Source organism: Dendropsophus ebraccatus, chromosome 12 (genome assembly GCF_027789765.1).
Source record: "Dendropsophus ebraccatus isolate aDenEbr1 chromosome 12, aDenEbr1.pat, whole genome shotgun sequence".
NCBI lineage: Eukaryota > Metazoa > Chordata > Amphibia > Anura > Hylidae > Dendropsophus > Dendropsophus ebraccatus.
The window spans coordinates 64,115,084-64,132,364 of record NC_091465.1 but is presented as its reverse complement, the minus strand read 5'-3'; the positions used below and the strand labels follow the sequence as shown (position 1 = coordinate 64,132,364).

At 44.8% G+C, this 17,281-nt stretch overlaps 1 protein-coding gene across 1 annotated transcript; it reads left to right on the top strand.

Moving 5' to 3' along the window:
* Positions 1-11,265: 11,265 nt before the first annotated feature.
* Positions 11,266-15,583, top strand: LOC138768729 (putative nuclease HARBI1). The gene is made up of 4 exons (XM_069946686.1): positions 11,266-12,248; positions 12,442-12,521; positions 12,576-12,637; positions 15,455-15,583. Exons 1-4 carry the CDS (start codon positions 11,335-11,337, stop codon positions 15,581-15,583), a joined length of 1,185 nt encoding a protein of 394 aa, XP_069802787.1. The 5' UTR covers positions 11,266-11,334.
* Positions 15,584-17,281: the final 1,698 nt, after the last annotated feature.

The window sequence follows — 17,281 nt, the reverse complement described above, 5'->3', positions numbered from 1 at the left end:
TTTCAAGAGCTTTGCAACTTTCACGAATGCAAGAAACTGCGTACCACCCGCAAGGTAATGGCTTATGCGAGAAGATTAACCAAGTCTTCATAAACATGTTGCGTACTGCAGAGTGGCCACAACTCTGATGAATTAGTAGAGATTTATAATAATGCTGACTGGGTAACTGAGCACCAAAGACGCATCCATGAAGCAAAAGAAATTGTTGATCGTCGGATGGGTGAAGCACATCAGAGACAAGAACATCACTATAATCAACGTGCTAATGCCACACCACTAGAAGTCGGAACTAAACTTTGGCTGAAAAAGCATCATCGTTCGGATAAACTTGATGTATTGTGGGAGCAAGAGCCATACACTATAACTGCTGTTCCATATCCAGAATCAGATGTTTATGAGGTCCAGAAACCTGGAATGGCACCACAAACTATCTACAGGAATCGGATGAAACCTTGTACTAAGGAGGATCTAGCCCCTTCTTTAACTCCTCCTGCTCCAGTCTACACTCCTGTTCCTGTGCCTACTACTCCACCAGCAGCTTGTGCAGTGGGGTCAAGTAAAGGGCAGCAAGGGCAGACAGCAGACATGGGAGGGGTGCTAAGCTGGGATTGGTTGGAGGGGTCTGAGGAGCTTGGGGGAGGAGAAAAAGTGATATAGGGGGCTGCAAGGAGAAAGTGGACTGCTATTTTTTAGTGAACCACTACTGGAGTGGAATCTCCCACCCTCCCTCCCTAGGTTGGTGGTTGTGATAGAAGATATCAGCGCCCGAAGCCGTGCGCGCGCTGCTGAGATGAGTCCGACGCTCATAGAGAATGATGGAGCCCTCATTCTCTATGGGCATCGTACTCATCTCTGCTCATTTGCATACAGCGCGCGCACGGCTTCGGGCGCTGATATCTTCGTCCCGGGACCGGCTCCAGGAACGGGACTCATCGCAAAGGGTAAGTATCCGGGAGCTGCACCGGGGGGTCGGGCGGGCTCTGTGCCCGCGTCCCAGGTGACAGGCTCCCTTTAAGCCCATCTCACACATAGGGTGAATCTTTGAAAGACTGTGTACACAAAGCGATCTGCGAATATTTTCCAACGACGATTTGAGAACATGTTGAAAGATCACAATGAGCGATTTCTCGCCTATCGGTTGATTGTTCGCTGTGTTAACAGGAGCCGATTATCGCTCAAATGCGATCGTTATAGTGAAAATTCGAATGATAATCGTTCCGTGTAAATGCACCATAAGGCAGGCAAATTTCATGGTGCATTCACTAACAGGCGTCTGCCTCTTAGTGACTCCACTGGGGAAATTTTGGTTGGGCCTAATAAGACCAGTGTCAGAGTACACCGATGTACTCACATGGACAGAGATCATATCTGGTGTAATACATGTGCAACTCTCAGTTTACCTCATGGCAATGTTTGCAATCGTCTAATATTTGTTTGGTTTAGCAATATTTGATGTGTACATGACATTGTGGAGTAATTTTTGTTTTCTTTTTAATTTTGACTCATCCACTGTAGATTTGAGGCCAAAGGAGAGAGCTGTGCATCACTGCACTTCCAATTCCGGGTTGGTAAATCTTCCTTCTCTGGAATTGTGAAGTGCATATGCAGCGTCATGTGGCGTTGAGCCCATCTGAGGAGACTTGGTGACAGGTCGCAGCAGGCTTTCAAACTTGCTAATTTATTCCATAATAATCTTGAATTTACATTGCTTTTTACGAATTAAATGTAACATGTAAGCGACATATTTGATTAAAGAATATTACACATTTTCAAATTAGCTTTGCATCAATTTCTTTAAAAATAGGAATAGTAAAGGAATAGCATCTAACTTGCCATTATGGCTCTAGATAAGTAGTTTGAAGAGTGTAGCTTTCGACATGGGGTCACTGGGGGGTGAAATTTCTAATGTTCTACAACAATCTTTATTAAGTTTGCTTATAGTTTGATGAAGATTTTTGATAATTGTACACAAGCTTTTAAAGTTCAATTTTACCACCAATAGTAAGTCCAACATAAGAAAATAAAAACGATAGATACAGTGCACAAAAATGTTATAGAGTTATTACACATAATAGATTTTTAAATAGATTTTAAATTTGTCATTTGTCAAGGGGTTAATGGGATGGAGGGAGTTCCAATGGATTTCTTTTTAATGAAAAGAAGGCCAGAGCAGAAGAAAAAAGTTGTCAGCGATGTACAAATACTAAAGACAGAAGATGAACCTGTTTGCCAAGGAAAGGACAGTGAGAATAGACAGCTAGCTCTTCCACCCAAAGCACAAGAATATGACAATATGTATTTGGTTTTAAATCTAATGGAAAAGTAGTGCCATTGTCTCTTTGTGTCATATGTGCTGAAACATTATCAAAGCTTAGTATGAAATCTTCTCTTAGGGTATATTCACACGGGCGGGCTCGCAGCGAGATTCTCGCTGCGAGCCCGGCAGGTCCTGTCAGTTCCCATAAACTACATACTTGCTGCGGTCTAAACGACCGCAGCGAGTATGTAATTATACCGCGCTTAACCCCTTCTACTCCCGCCGGCTGTAAGCAGCATACATTACCTGTCCTTGCTGCACGGGTCCGGCGTCCTGCTCTCCCGTCCGGCCAATTAGTGTGTTGCCCAGCCGCAGCCACTGATTGGCCGGGCGGGAGAGCAGGACGCAGCAATGTATGCTGCTTACAGCGGGGGAGCCGGCGGGAGTAGAAGGGGTTAAGCGCGGTATAATTACATACTCGCTGCGGTCGTTTAGACCGCAGCAAGTATGTAGTTTATGGGAACTGACAGGACCTGCCGGGCTCGCAGCGAGATTCTCGCTGCGAGCCCGCCCGTGTGAATATACCCTTAAAGAGACATCTTTAAAAAAAAAAAAAAAGAATCTGAAAGGAACGAAAAATCATAGACATCTTTAAAAGAAAATTAGCAATGTTAAAAAAACTGCTACTACCATGAAATCTTCCATAAATTCAACTAGTTCAAAATGGGCTCTAGAGGCATCCTATCACATTTTTATTTCATAGCAAAAGCAGAAACATTGTTTAGCAAAGCTTAAGTGCTTAAACTAATACGTTTTTTCCTTAATCAAATGATACATTTAAGGTCTTTTACATTTACATTTTACAATTTTAGATCTAAATAACTGAACACAGCATCAAATCTGCTGTGTATTTGTTGCGTATCTGCTGCGTATACGGTGTGTGGGTTTGTACCCTAGAGAATAGAAGAACTAATCAGGAACTAATTAAAAGTAATAACTTTGTATAATGGAGACGAAAGATAGAAAGACTTCAAGTCAAATAAGAGAAGGGAAATCCCCATTGGGTAAGCTCTGTGGTGATGCCATGCCTGGAGGTGTTAAAACCCGGGCAGTAAAGTAAATTCTTGTTTTAGCTCCAAGAATAGATTTATTATTATGTAAATAGGAAGGGTTGAACTCGGTTCAGGAGAGTAGAGCATTTAATCAAGTCAATATGAGACCATACCCCATTGGTGTGAGAGACTGGTTAGTTGGGAAGAAGAGGGGGACAGGGTAGGCAATTTAAACTCAACCCACAATGGTTTAACATAATGGGGGATCTGACCCAGAAATTAGTGACTTCATGAAAAATAGAGGTTCTGCTAGTACTCAGGTCATATGGGATACATTGAAGGCTTATGTAAGAGGTTTAATAAGCATAAGGAAAAAAAGTTTAAAAAACAGCAATAAACTAGGAAAGACCAAACTGGCATTCGCACAGAATTTGCAAACAATTATTAGACTCTTTATTCCTTTGCACAACCAAATATGGAGGATCTAGAAAATTTGCTTTTCAATAAAATTGATTTACCTACATTACCAAATTCTCAAAATCAAGAGATAAATAGACCAATCACATTACAAGAGCTTGAGGAGACGAATTTTACAGGAGGCACGCAAAAGTGATTCTCCCAATATTGCTGGAGGTACTAAATGATTCCTGTAGGGAGGGGGCTCCCTGTGTCTATGAGGCGAGCATAGTGTTGATCAGTAAGAAGGGGAACGATCCCCAGGAAATCGCTCCATTTCCCTTCTCAACACAGATTACAAGATCTTTGCAAAGCTTATGGCTAGGAGGTTATCAAAATATATTAAAGTCTTAGTGGGACACTTACTAAGGATTTGAATACTTTATTTTTTTTAAAGATTTATTGGATAAAATTTCTAACCAAAATTGTCAATGTGATTTATTTTAATAGCGCACTAGCATTGTAAATGTGTCTAATTGTAACATTTATTGAAAAGGCGCAGAAAAAGGTACAAAAACCTAATATAAAAGGCCGAACATTAGTCAGAGGACAAACAGGAGGAAAGCAGACACTATTCACAAAAACGCATCTAAACATGCTCATGAAGATTTAACTCTGCTTTTAAGTGAGTTCATACAATACCAAAGCGCAAAGACGACTCCATTCAAGTCAGATGGAGGCAGCAAGCGACATCGAAGAATCATCAAATTCCCAAGAGGAGCAAATAAAGTCACCTAAGAAGAGGAGCCGAAAAAAGAAAAAAAATGCTGTTGGATATCGATCTGATGACGAGGCCACGCCTTATAACGCGTTATCCATGCAATAAAGTTATTGATTTTTGTGCCCAATGTGCCCAAGACATGCCTGTGGAGGTGCAATGCATATTTGATCTCCCACCCACCATATAAAGCGGAGGTTGAAAAGTTTGACTACTTCACTGCTAATGTTACCTAAGATGTAACACCTGAAAACATATGGAATGCACGCAAAGCTGTCATTAAAGTACATTAATTAAATTAGGCTCTCGAGTTAAAAAAGACAGCCAATGTGTGGTAACCTCCCTCCTCACAGATATTAAAGGAGACCTGTCACCCCCCGTGCCGGGGTTACAGGCTCCCGACCTCCAGCTAGATCCCCTTATACTGACCTCATCCCGCTCCCGTTCCCAGAGTCGGTCCCAGGACAGAGATATCCTGGTGAGAAGCCGGCGCGCTGTGGAGATAGGTCCAACGTCCATACAGAATGAATGGAGCCGTGCGCACGCTGCAGAGATGAGTCCGGCTCCATTCATTCTCTATGGACGTCAGACCTATCTCCACAGCGTGCGCTGGCTTCTGACCAGGAAATCTACGTCCCGGGACCAGCTCCGGGAGCGGGACTCGGCGGGATGAGGTCAGTATAAGGGGATCTAGCTGGGGGTCGGGAGCCTGTCACCCCACGAGGGGTGACAGGTCCTCTTTAAGCGTGTGGAGACAATTCACAAAAGATTACAAACCCCATCTATTACTATGGAACTCAGATCTTTACGCTAGAAACAAGAAGCTTTACTTTCTGATTTTGAATTCAAATATAAGAAACTTAAGAGTGTATATTATGCCCAAGGAGACAGGGCGGGCAAACTACTCCCCCAAAAATTAAAGGCCCAGCACACTAAAATGCGTATACCACATTTAATAGACCACCAATCTAAAGGGAAGCTTGTTAACCCTAATGATAGAGCCAATTCCAAGTCTGTCCATAAACAGACAAAATCAACTATAGATGCTTTTTTTTAGCAAGCTACACCTTCCAGAGGTGTCGAGTGAGCAACTGGAACAACTTTAAAGGGTATTGCCTCCCCAGGGCTAAAATATGAAATGCCCCCTTTCTAGCTGCTGCCATTCCTGAGGTATAAGTTTTTCTAAAACTGATCCATAACAAATATAGGAAACTACACTTCCCATCATGCATTGCTTCTCTCTGATTGGTCCGTGATGCAGCAGCCAGCTTGCCAACTTTTTATGATCTATGAAAGCCAGCTCCCTCACTCTTAAAGCCATACCAATGCCCCTGCATTCCCTGCTGATTGCACCCCCGGAGCCCCCTTCACACACTGTAAGCTGCTCCCCCCGCTGAACGACCCCCCACCCCCCTGCACACACTGTAAGCTGCTCCCCCGGCTGATCGGACCCCCCACCCTCCTGCACACACTGCAAGCTGCTCCCCCCACTGAACGACCCCCCAGCCCCCTGCACACACTGTAAGCTGTTCCCCTAGCTGATCGGACCCCCCACCCTCCTGCACACACTGTAAGCTGCTCCCCTGGCTAATCGGACCCCCCCCCCCTGCACACACTGTAAGCTGCTCCCCCGGCTGATCGGACCCCCCACCCTCCTGCACACACTGTAAGCTGCTCCCCTGGCTGATCGGACCCCCCCTTGCACACACTGTAAGCTTCTCCCCCGGCTGATCGGACCCCCCACCCTCCTGCACGCACTGTAAGCTGCTCCCCCGGCTGATCGGACCCCCGACCCCCCTGCACACACTTTAAGCTGCTCCCCCCTGCTGACAACCCCCCATTCCCCTGCACACACTGTAAGCTGCTCCCCCGGCTGATCGGACCCCCCACCCCCCTGCACACACTGTAATCTGCTCCCCCCGCTGAAACCCCCATCCCCCTGCACACACTGTAAGCTTCTCCCCAGACTGATCGCAACCCTCCACCCTCCTGCACACACTGTAAGCTGCTCCCCCAACTGATCGGAACCCTCCACCCTCCTGCACACACTGTAAGCTGCTCCCCCGGCTGATCGGACCCCCCCTGCACACTGATGCGCCCCACATACACATACACACACTGATGCGCCCCCCCCCCCCCCACACACACACACACAGACACTTACCAATCCAGATCCGTCTCTGCTGCTTCTGCCTTTAGAATGAATGGCTTGTCGGCTCTGCTTCATTATGCGTAGTTGAGACGATCGCAGCAGGGACAGAGCCGAGCTATCTTTGAGTGTATATCACTCAAAGATAACGGTGTTGCGGTGTTGGAAAAAGTCATGCAACAAGAGGAATTGAAAAAGCCTTTCTTTTCTCTCAGCTTCCAATTACAGTTTTTTCATGGCTGATAGATTGCTCAATAATGGTATTGTTGACATCTCCCAATCTCTATGCTGGTAATGTGCTTTGAGATTTTCATTCTCTTTGCTCCCAATTCCACATTTCTAAACATGACTTTTTCTTTTATTTATAAATGGTATGGTATGGTATGTTTCTGGATCAGTTTTTTCACTCAAATTTTACTATTGATAAGGTGGATTGCATGCATTCCCTGATCCATGACTATGATCTCGTCATCAAACCTGCTGACAAAGGTGGGGCGATCGTGGTCATGGATTGGGAAATATCTAGCTGAAGCGCATAGACATTCGGGGGACATTTATGTATTTCATGTACTTGCTAAAGATCCAAAATTTGTAAATGCTAAAAAAAAATTGACAACATCATACAAGAGGGATTAGGCCAAAATATAACTGATGAAAAAACAGATGAATTTTTAACAGTACAATATTCTAAGATGCCATTGTTATATTTTTTTTGCCTGAAATTCACAAAAGTATCATTGATTGTCCAGGTCTAGTGTCTAGTAGAGATTCTATTCTAAGCAAGATAACCATCTTTTCAGATAGGGTATTGAGACCTATTGTCACAAATGCCAAATCACACCTACTTGGTACTACAGATTTCCTCAATAGAATAAGAGACATTCAGGTACCCAGGGGAGCACTTTTGGTAACCTTGGATATTGTCAGTCTCTACACTTCAATAGACCAAAAGATAGGCCCTAAGGCTATTGCATGCTCTTTACAACAGCTTCATCTTCAATAACAGTAAAAGTGACTTTATTATGCGTTTATTAAGCTTAGTTTTGTCATATAATTATTTCTCTTTCAATGATGTTATCTAAGAGGCGTGGTGATGGGCTCGAATGTCGCGCCCACGTATGCCAACATTGTCATGACTTTCCTTGAGGAACAATATATCTATGTGGCGTCCCAGTTCTGGGATGCTCTGGTCTGGTGGCGTTACATCAATTAAGTGTTCCTCATATAGACAGGCGGTGGTGACACGCTACATACATTTGTCAACTATTTGAATACAACAGACAACACCATTACACTTACAGTGAATTTTTCTGACATAAAAATGAAATATCTTGATGTCATGGTTTTACTTACAGGGGAAAGATTGACAACCGATATCTTTTAGAAACCTACGGATACAAATACCTTACTACATTTTACCAGCTGCCACCCTAAAAAGATGGTACGGTCTCTACCTTATAGCCAGATGCTTAGGGCACGTCGCAACATTGAGAACCCACAAGATCTAGAGATAGTTTTGGGTTAAATGATTACAGATTTCAAGAAACGAGGTTACCCTAGTCAATTTGTTACATGATTGTAAAAATAGTGTCATTGATATCCTGAGGGAAGAGTTGCTGAAGAAAAGGATACATACTTCGGATTTGCAAAAACGCATTCCTTTTATTTCCACATATACTAACTGTTCCCCACAGATAGGGAGAATAGTAAGGAAATACTGGCGAGTACTCAAAGACACTTATCCAAACATAGGTGAACTACAAATACCACCACTACTTTCTTATAATTTAAGGGATAGACTTGTAAAAACTGATGTCAGTACTAAAAAGGTGGAACGTAAAACCTTCCTGGGTACTCCAAAAATTGGTTGGTTTCCATGTGTTGTGTGCATTCTTAGATGTATCTTCATCCACTGGGAAATTGGACTCACCACACACTCATCGAGCTGGATGCTCAGACGTTATTCCTTTATTCTTCTTTTCTTTTCTTACTCTATTTGGGTCATTCGAGTTTCCTGTGGAGCAAAGTTGGTTCAGTTGGAAGGAATCTACATGTTGCGATATGGTTGGGTTATGAATCTGGTTGCATACAAAACATGGAGTCCTTGAACTTTTTCCAACAGACAGCGGTTTGAATATACACTCACCGGCCACTTTATTAGGTACACCTGTCCAACTGCACGTTACCACTTAATTTCTAATCAGCCAATCACATGGCGGCAACTCAGTGCATTTAGGCATGTAGACATGGTCAAGACAATCTCCTGCAGTTCAAACCGAGCATCAGTATGGGGAAGAAAGGTGATTTGAGTGCCTTTGAACGTGGCATGGTTGTTGGTGCCAGAAGGGCTGGTCTGAGTATTTCAGAAACTGATGATCTACTGGGATTTTCACGCACAACCATCTCTAGGGTTTACAGAGAATGGTCTGAAAAAGAAAAAACATCCAGTGAGCGGCAGTTCTGTAGGCCGAAATGCCTTGTTGATGCCAGAGGTCAGAGGAGAATGGGCAGACTGGTTCGAGCTGATAGAAAGGCAACAGTGACTCAAATAGCCAACCGTTACAACCAAGGTAGGCAGAAGAGCATCTCTGAACGCACAGTACGTCGAACTTTGAGGCAGATGGGCTACAGCAGCAGAAGACCACACCGGGTGCCACTCCTTTCAGCTAAGAACAGGAAACTGAGGCTACAATTTGCACAAGCTCATCGAAATTGGACAGTAGAAGATTGGAAAAACGTTGCCTGGTCTGATGAGTCTCGATTTCTGCTGCGACATTCGGATGGTAGGGTCAGAATTTGGCGTCAACAACATGAAAGCATGGATCCATCCTGCCTTGTATCAACGGTTCAGGCTGGTGGTGGTGGTGTCATGGTGTGGGGAATATTTTCTTGGCACTCTTTGGGCCCCTTGGTACCAATTGAGCATCGTTGCAACGCCACAGCCTACCGGAGTATTGTTGCTGACCATGTCCATCCCTTTATGACCACAATGTACCCAACATCTGATGGCTACTTTCAGCAGGATAATGCGCCATGTCATAAAGCTAGAATAATCTCAGACTGGTTTCTTGAACATGACAATGAGTTCACTGTACTCAAATGGCCTCCACAGTCACCAGATCTCAATCCAATAGAGCATCTTTGGGATGTGGTGGAACGGGAGATTCGCATCATGGATGTGCAGCCGACAAATCTGAGGCAACTGTGTGATGCCATCATGTCAATATGGACCAAAATCTCTGAGGAATGCTTCCAGCACCTTGTTGAATCTATGCCACGAAGAATTGAGGCAGTTCTGAAGGCAAAAGGGGGTCCAACCCGTTACTAGCATGGTGTACCTAATAAAGTGGCCGGTGAGTGTATTGTATTAGATCATTTACTATGTTACTATGTATGGCTGCTTGTCGCGTGACCTGTTTCAAGTAGTCAGCTTTTAAACCCACCATGGACACGTGGACTTTTGCATTATAGACAATGGGCGGATCTTGGATAAACCCACATGTCCTAAACACATGGACTCACACGCCCCACAGTGGGCGGTCTATGTTTGTAGCACCAATACGTTTGTATTAAACACAGATGATCATAATGTTGTAATCACTGTTTACCACTTGCTTTTGATATAAATATATACTTTACATTTGTTTCACATTGTACGCTTGAAAAAAGTGTTGTGAAGCCATTGAAACGTCGCATGTATGGACTGCTGCACTATGTATTACTAATAAATCACAGTTTGCTTTTAACTTGACCCTTGGAGTGCCTTGGACTTTCGTGTACTAACTACCTGTGGACAAGCTAGAAAGGACAAGGAGCATGTTGATTATTCTGCTAGCAAAGAAAAAGACTACAGTGTATTTAATTTCAGTCAGTATTGGGTTTACTAGCATTCGCATCTCGTGTAATTCCCAAAACAGAATATTTTCTCGGAGATTACATCTTGCCACAAGGGGTCTGCAGTCACCATAGACACATATCAGGCTAACGGTATCACTAAAGCAGGATTTAGCTCTTTGGCTGGACATTTTATCTAAATTTAATGGCCAAGCAATTTGGCAGGAAAGATTTGTGGATTCTGAAGCTTTATGTCTACAGATGGATGCATTAGGCAGTATTGGGTATGGAGCATTCTTTCAGGGTAAATTGAGCTTTATTATGCTGCGATATGCTATTACAGAGTGATAATTCACCCAATCGATCATTTACAGAGTTTGGAGTAACAATTTTTTTTTTATAACAACGATCATCATTTAGACAAAACGAGAAATTATTTTAAGCAGTCGTTCCAAGTGTCGTTGGCAAAACGTTGAGGTGATCGTGTTAGCGTTCACACACATCAATCCCCTGATTTTTTCAAGTCCAGTTTGGTAGTGTGGTTGCAAAAGAGGTGTGTTTTAATCCTTGAAAAGGTGTGTTGTCCCTTTGGAAGCAGTTGAAGCAACGCCCCTTTTTCATCTAGGCAGCTGTTTCTCAGCTGTGTATGCACAGTTTATTTCTGAGGGGACAAGCAATGCAGCAGAAGCGCTCTCTAGCTTGCCTGATCTTGAATCATGTTGCAGACATAGATGAAGGTGAGGATCAGCCACCTAAGAAGCGTCTGTGGGTCAAGTCATGGCTGCAGAAACGGGAGAGGCTGTCCTATAAGCGGTTACTAGAAGAATTGCGGCTGAATCATCCAGACAACTGGAGAAACTATCTGCACATGTCTGAGGAAACATTTGTGCAACTGGTGGAAATAGTGTCTCCTTTCATGGCCAAAAAAGATACTGTCATGCGTGCAGCTATTCCTGCCGACCAGCATCTTAGTGCCACTTTACGTTTTTTGGCTACCGGCCGTGCTCTCCAGGATCTAAGATTCTCTACAGGGATTTCTGCTTCTTTGCTATCCGCCATTATTCCTGATTGGCTTGCCATTGCTGATAGTTTTTACAAGAATTGGAACCTTCCTAATTGTGGCGGGGCCATAGATGGAAAACATGTCAGAATTTGCCAACCAGTCAAATCAGGATCGTCTTTCTACAATTACAAGGGTTTTTTCAGCATCATTTTGCTTGCCATTGTGGATGCTAATTATGATTTTTTTATGGTCGAAGTTGGCCATAATAGGAGGCTTTTTGATGGTGGAGTTTATGAAAGATCACCTTTTGGTAATTTAATGAGAATTGAATCATTACATCTGCCAACAAATAATGAAACTCAAGGCCATCTTAATTTTTTTTTTGTCGGTGGCAAAGCTTTTCCGCTAACACTGTATATGTTAAAGCCCTATCCCCAAAGACTTCTTAATACAGAGCGCAAGATATTTAATTATCGTCTCTCCAGGGCAAGACACGTGGTGGAAAATGCATTTGGCCTTACAGCCAATTGCTTTCGCATTTATCATACGGCAATTAATCTCTTGCCTGTCAAAATAGATTCGGTGGTGTTGGCATGTTACTTCTTACATAATTACCTTCGGCGCAAATACACTATATCATACTGCCCCACCTGGATGCTGGATCATGAAAATGTGGAGACCTTGGTGGTAACGCCGGGACAATGGCATCGTAATGGTGATGCTCTGGCTTCTCTGCAGCGCCACTCAAATCTTGGAAGACCATCTCATGATGCCATACAGTATTGTATACTGTATTTGCTTAATCACATTCTGCCAGTCATGGGCAAATGGGCTTTAAGTTGTAGTGTGAAATGACTGCTCTAGTGTAATGTCCTGAGGAATGTTGATATTGAATAATATAACTTTTGCTATATGGTTTGACCTAAAACATGTTTGTAAAAGTCAAGTCAAAATATTAACCTCTCATTACAGGATCAACATCCACCTTAGTTCAGCATTTTTGCTAAAGGCAGAGCAACTAACCACAACTAAAGGTAGGATTGCCTATGGAGGTATGTATATTTTTCCATGGCTACCAGTAAATCTTTTTGTGTTTCTCACCACAGGAGAGAGCTATGTATTCCTGCTCTTCCAATTCAAGGTTGGTATCTCTACCATCTCTGGAATTGTGAGGTGCACATGCAGCGTCATCTGGTAGAAACTGCAGTCCATGGTAATCCCTTCCAAGGAGACTTGACGACAGGTTGCAAAAGGCTTTCAAAATGTTGCCAATTTTCCAAACTGCTTGAATGTTGACGGTGGTAAACACGTCTAGGTGCAGCAGCCATCGCACTCCAGATTTTATAATTATAAGAAATTCTTTTCTGTTGTCCTGATGGTGGTAGCTATTGCAAACTGTTGATTTGTTGCCATCGATGTTGGTGCCTATGGCAGTATTGGAGATTTTAAGGTGCCGCAGACATCACAGATTGGACTACAAATTCTCCGAGCAGGCGAAGCGCTCCCAGCTGACCAACCTCTTCCGGACTCCACAGATCCAGTTCCCTTTGTGATGGTATCAGATGAGGCCTTTCCTTTGCTGCCAAACCTGTAGCTTCCATATCCACAGAGAGAACTGGATATCCAGAAGAGGATTTTTAATTTACGGCTGTTCAGAGCACGAAGAGTTGTGGAGTACACCTTTGGGATCATGTGTAGTCAGTGGCAGGTCATGAGTACGGCAGTCAAAGTGGATGTCAAGACAGGATGTGGTAATTAAAGCTTGCTGTGTTCTCCACAATTATACGTGCCTTAATGTTACAAATGTAATTGTGGACGATCAGCAAGCTCCACTCAAATCAGCAGCTGAAGGGCATTTTGCTTATCCATCCAATCTGGGTGCACGTATTCATAATATGTATGCTGAGTAGTCAGTCATGTCCCCTGAAGGTGCAGTGCCCTGGCAATATTTCTGTGTTGGTAATGAGTAGCCAGGTTGCTCAAGATAAGTCAGCCAAGATTTTCCAGTGGTTACAAGGATTGTCCAAGCTCAACATCAAAGAAACTTGATGAGCTGAGAAAAAGATTGACAGTCTACATGATGCTGAGCCAAGTGGCCACCGACTTCAGGTAATGAGGCATTCTTGCATAGTACACATTTGGGCAAAAATGGTACTGTAAATTAGAATAAAAAAAGGGTATTGAACATTTTACTTAAGATGCTAGCGTGCTAACTTGCTGTTGTTGCTATTACAGTATATGCCTTGTCACCTAGTGGACAGTAATGGGGTGACTGCAGTGAGTTGTCTGGAGAGCCCATTCAACCAAGGGCTGCTTGCACCAAACCTTAACTATGGAGCTGCATCCTAATGTGTTAGTGTCTTTATTGAGAAAAATGATAAAAATCCAGCACCTAACAGCATACATGTCGTTGTTCCCTTGAAACATCAGACAGTCCCCAAAACAGTTATCTATTATAATACCTAATAATCCAGCTAATATACACAGGGCCGTCTTAACAGCATTATGGGCCCCTGGGCAGAGGTGCAAATTGCCCCCCCCCCCCAACCGCCGCCATCAAATCCCCCCATCTTTGCATATAGTGCCCCCCATAGTAGCCAATTCCCCCATATAGTGCCCCCCATAGTAGCCAGTGCCCCCCATAGTAGCCAGTACCCCTATAGTAGCCAGTGCCCCCCATAGTAGCCAGTGCCCCCCATAGTAGCCAGCGCCCCCCATAGTAGCCAGCACCCCTATAGTAGCCAGTGCCCCCCATAGTAGCCAGTGCCCCCCATAGTAGCCAGTGCCCCCCATAGTAGCCAGTGCCCCCATAGTAGCCAGTGCCCCCCATAGTAGCCAGTGCCCCCATAGTAGCCAGTGCCCTCCATAGTAGCCAGTGCCCCCCATAGTAGCCAGTGCCCCCATAGTAGCCAGTGCTCACCATAGTAGCCAGTGACCCCCAAAACAACAAACCAGTTACTCACCCGTCCGGCGGCCCCAGCAGCTGATGTCTCCAGGCAGCGCGCACTCCCGACATCCTCCGGCACAGGCAGCGGGGTGCAGAGAGACTGCCTGTGCCGGTAGTGTCCGGCTACATGACACATCCAGGACACAGGCAGCGTCTCTGTACCCCGCTGCCTGTGCTGGAGGATGTCGGGAGTGCGAGCTGCCGGGAGACATCAGCTGCTGGGGCCGCCGGACGGGTGAGTAACTGGACTGCCGGCCCCTTCTATCGCCACTTAGCTGAGCCGATCAGAAGCCCAGGAAAGTGCTGCTCATTGCACTTTCCTGGGCTTCTGATCGGCTGTCAGCTGAGAAGCGATAGAAGGGGCGGGCGGAGGGGGTGGCTCAGGGCCGCTCACTATGCATATGCTTAGTGAGGGGCAATACAGGGGGCGGGCAGGACGGCTTCCTTGCGGTGCTCAGCACTGCTTGGAAGCCGTCTTCGCTTTATAGGACGCACTTAGTTTTATAAGTGCGTCTTATAAAGCAAAAAATACAGGTGTGTCCCAGAGGGCAGGGGCCCCCTAGGACGCAAGGGCCCCCGGGCAGCCGCCTACCCTGCCCAATGGGTAAGACGGCCCTGAATATAGACACTAATCACTTTGTGAGAGAGTTTAACTTTTATCTTCATTTGGCCAGTATGGTTTCACACAAGCCAAAAACCTTCAAACCACTAACTAGCTTACAATGGTTGATAATGTGAATAAAAAAAGAGACCTGATCATTTGCAAAATTTTTAATAAAACTTATTGTATGCTACTAACCGTAGAGCCATGAGCTCTGCTGACTGCTATATAGTACAGATTTTTTAATTTTTTTTTTACATCAAATTTATAATTTCAACAAAGGAAAATTATAAAATAAAAATAATAAAAAATTATTTGATTAATTAACGAGGCCTAGTGTAGTCTTATTTGGGCCCATTGTTATTTGCAAACTAAACATTTTTACAATTTTCTACTTTGATGTTACTCTTCTATTCTTGTATTACTCTTATTTTTAGATTGCACGACATGAGGCCAAATTAGATGCAAAATACTCGGGCAGTGCTCATGATGAATGCTTTGTTACTAATCCTCAAGGCATGCTAAATTCGGACAAAGAAGAGGATGTTGTTCGGGGTGTGGCTTGATGCGATAGTGACCGGACGTGCCTGTTAAGAGCTTCGTCCGGGGGGCGTGGTTTGCTGCTGAGGGGAACACATGCACATCCACCGAGCTCCTGCACTATTAACTAATATACAGCTTCTACACTGCATAATCTTTTTTATTTTTATTCTGGGGACTGCTGTTACACCCCCACTCCCAGGATGAGGAAGACTTCAAAGAGAGCCTCGAGGGCCGCATGGAGGAACCTAAAATCCTCTCTACCTACAGCTAAAGCGGCACAAGATGGTGCCGGCTTCTTTAAAGACTATCACCTAGACTTCCTCTTCTCAGATGCCAGGGTGACATGGCAGGCCCCCCGGCATCAGGACCATCAACAAAGAAACAGGAGAGCTCAGAGTCCATGTCACAGCGTGGACAGATGTCTTCACAGCAGACTAAGATGGATCGGAGGGGACAGACCACTGATACAGGCTATCCTCAGCCACTACAGAGGAGCAGCAGCGCCATCTCTCCTCTTCTGTTGCTCCCTCTCCGATCCCCCCTCCCTCTCCTCCTACTGGCACTCTGCATAAGCCTCTACGTTCTCCTCTACATTTCCCTGAACTGCCCCCTGCCGAGGTTTCCACCACCTTTGAGCCCATGTCAGCCTCTCCACCAGCGGCTATCTCCTCTGAGATCCTGAGCCCGCCTCATGTCCCTGCTTCTTCCCTAGATTCGGGACTCTCCGCTGCATTTATGAGTGACCCCTTGGATGATTTGCTCAGCGTTGATACTCCCCTCACCACTCTTTTCCTCAGGAAACTACTGTTAGCTTTAAGAGACTCAATAAGGGCTGATCTGGATCGCACTGTTATGGCAATCAGAGAGTCGTTAAACGCAGTAGAATCTAGAGTTCAGCGTCTGGAGGACACACTGTCTGCAGTTATAAACCAGCATAATACGCTGCTCAAGTCTCATCGGCACTTGGAAATAGAGGTGAGCCGACTGAGCACTACCCTGGTGGCTGTTGACGACCGCTCCCGCAGTTGCAACCTCAAATTAAGAGGCATCCCTGAGACGGTTCCTCCTTCAGAACTGCCTGCATTTGCTCGGGGCTTCCTTAGGGAAATGTTGCCAATCTGCCATAAAGAGGAGCTTACTATCGACTGGGCACGCCACCTACCAAGACCGGCTAAGATTTTGCCCCAACACTCCTATGGACGCACTGATACGAGTACGTCATCTCCATGTGAAAATGACCTTTCTTGCGGCTGCTAAGCAACGCTGTGCACCGTCTACACCATAAGCTAAGATCTCCGTTTTTCCGGACCTCTTTGAAACAACACTAAATTTACACAGAGCATTCACCCCAGTTACTACTACCCTGAGGGAAAGAGGCATCCCTTACAAATGGGGGAAATCGGTCTGCCTTATTGTGAAGGTTCCGACTCTGTTGTGCTTTGAGGTGTGGAGGCCGGCTAACAACTATTGCAGAAATGGAACATTGTTCAAACCCCACAAAGTCCTCTTGGAACTATGTTGCCGCCTCGGAACAGCGTTACTGACTATCAATCCCTTTTTAGCAGTGGACTCTGCTTATCTATACATGACGTGCAGGATACTCTTTGGTGGACATATGCTTTCTTATTCGCTTCATATAACTCTCAATTTTTACTGGACTCGTTGCCCTCGCCATGCAGTACTATCCGTAGCACACTGTTGAATCTGTATGTTGATTTTGT

Coding starts and splice junctions, on each gene's coding strand:
- LOC138768729 (XM_069946686.1), top strand. CDS start 11,335: ATGTCTGAGGAAACATTTGTGCAACTGGTGGAAATAGTGTCTCCTTTC. Junction 12,249..12,441: donor CCATCTCATGATGCCATACA/GTATTGTATACT, acceptor CTCTCATTACAG/GATCAACATCCACCTTAGTT. Junction 12,638..15,454: donor TCTCTACCATCTCTGGAATT/GTGAGGTGCACA, acceptor TCTTATTTTTAG/ATTGCACGACATGAGGCCAA.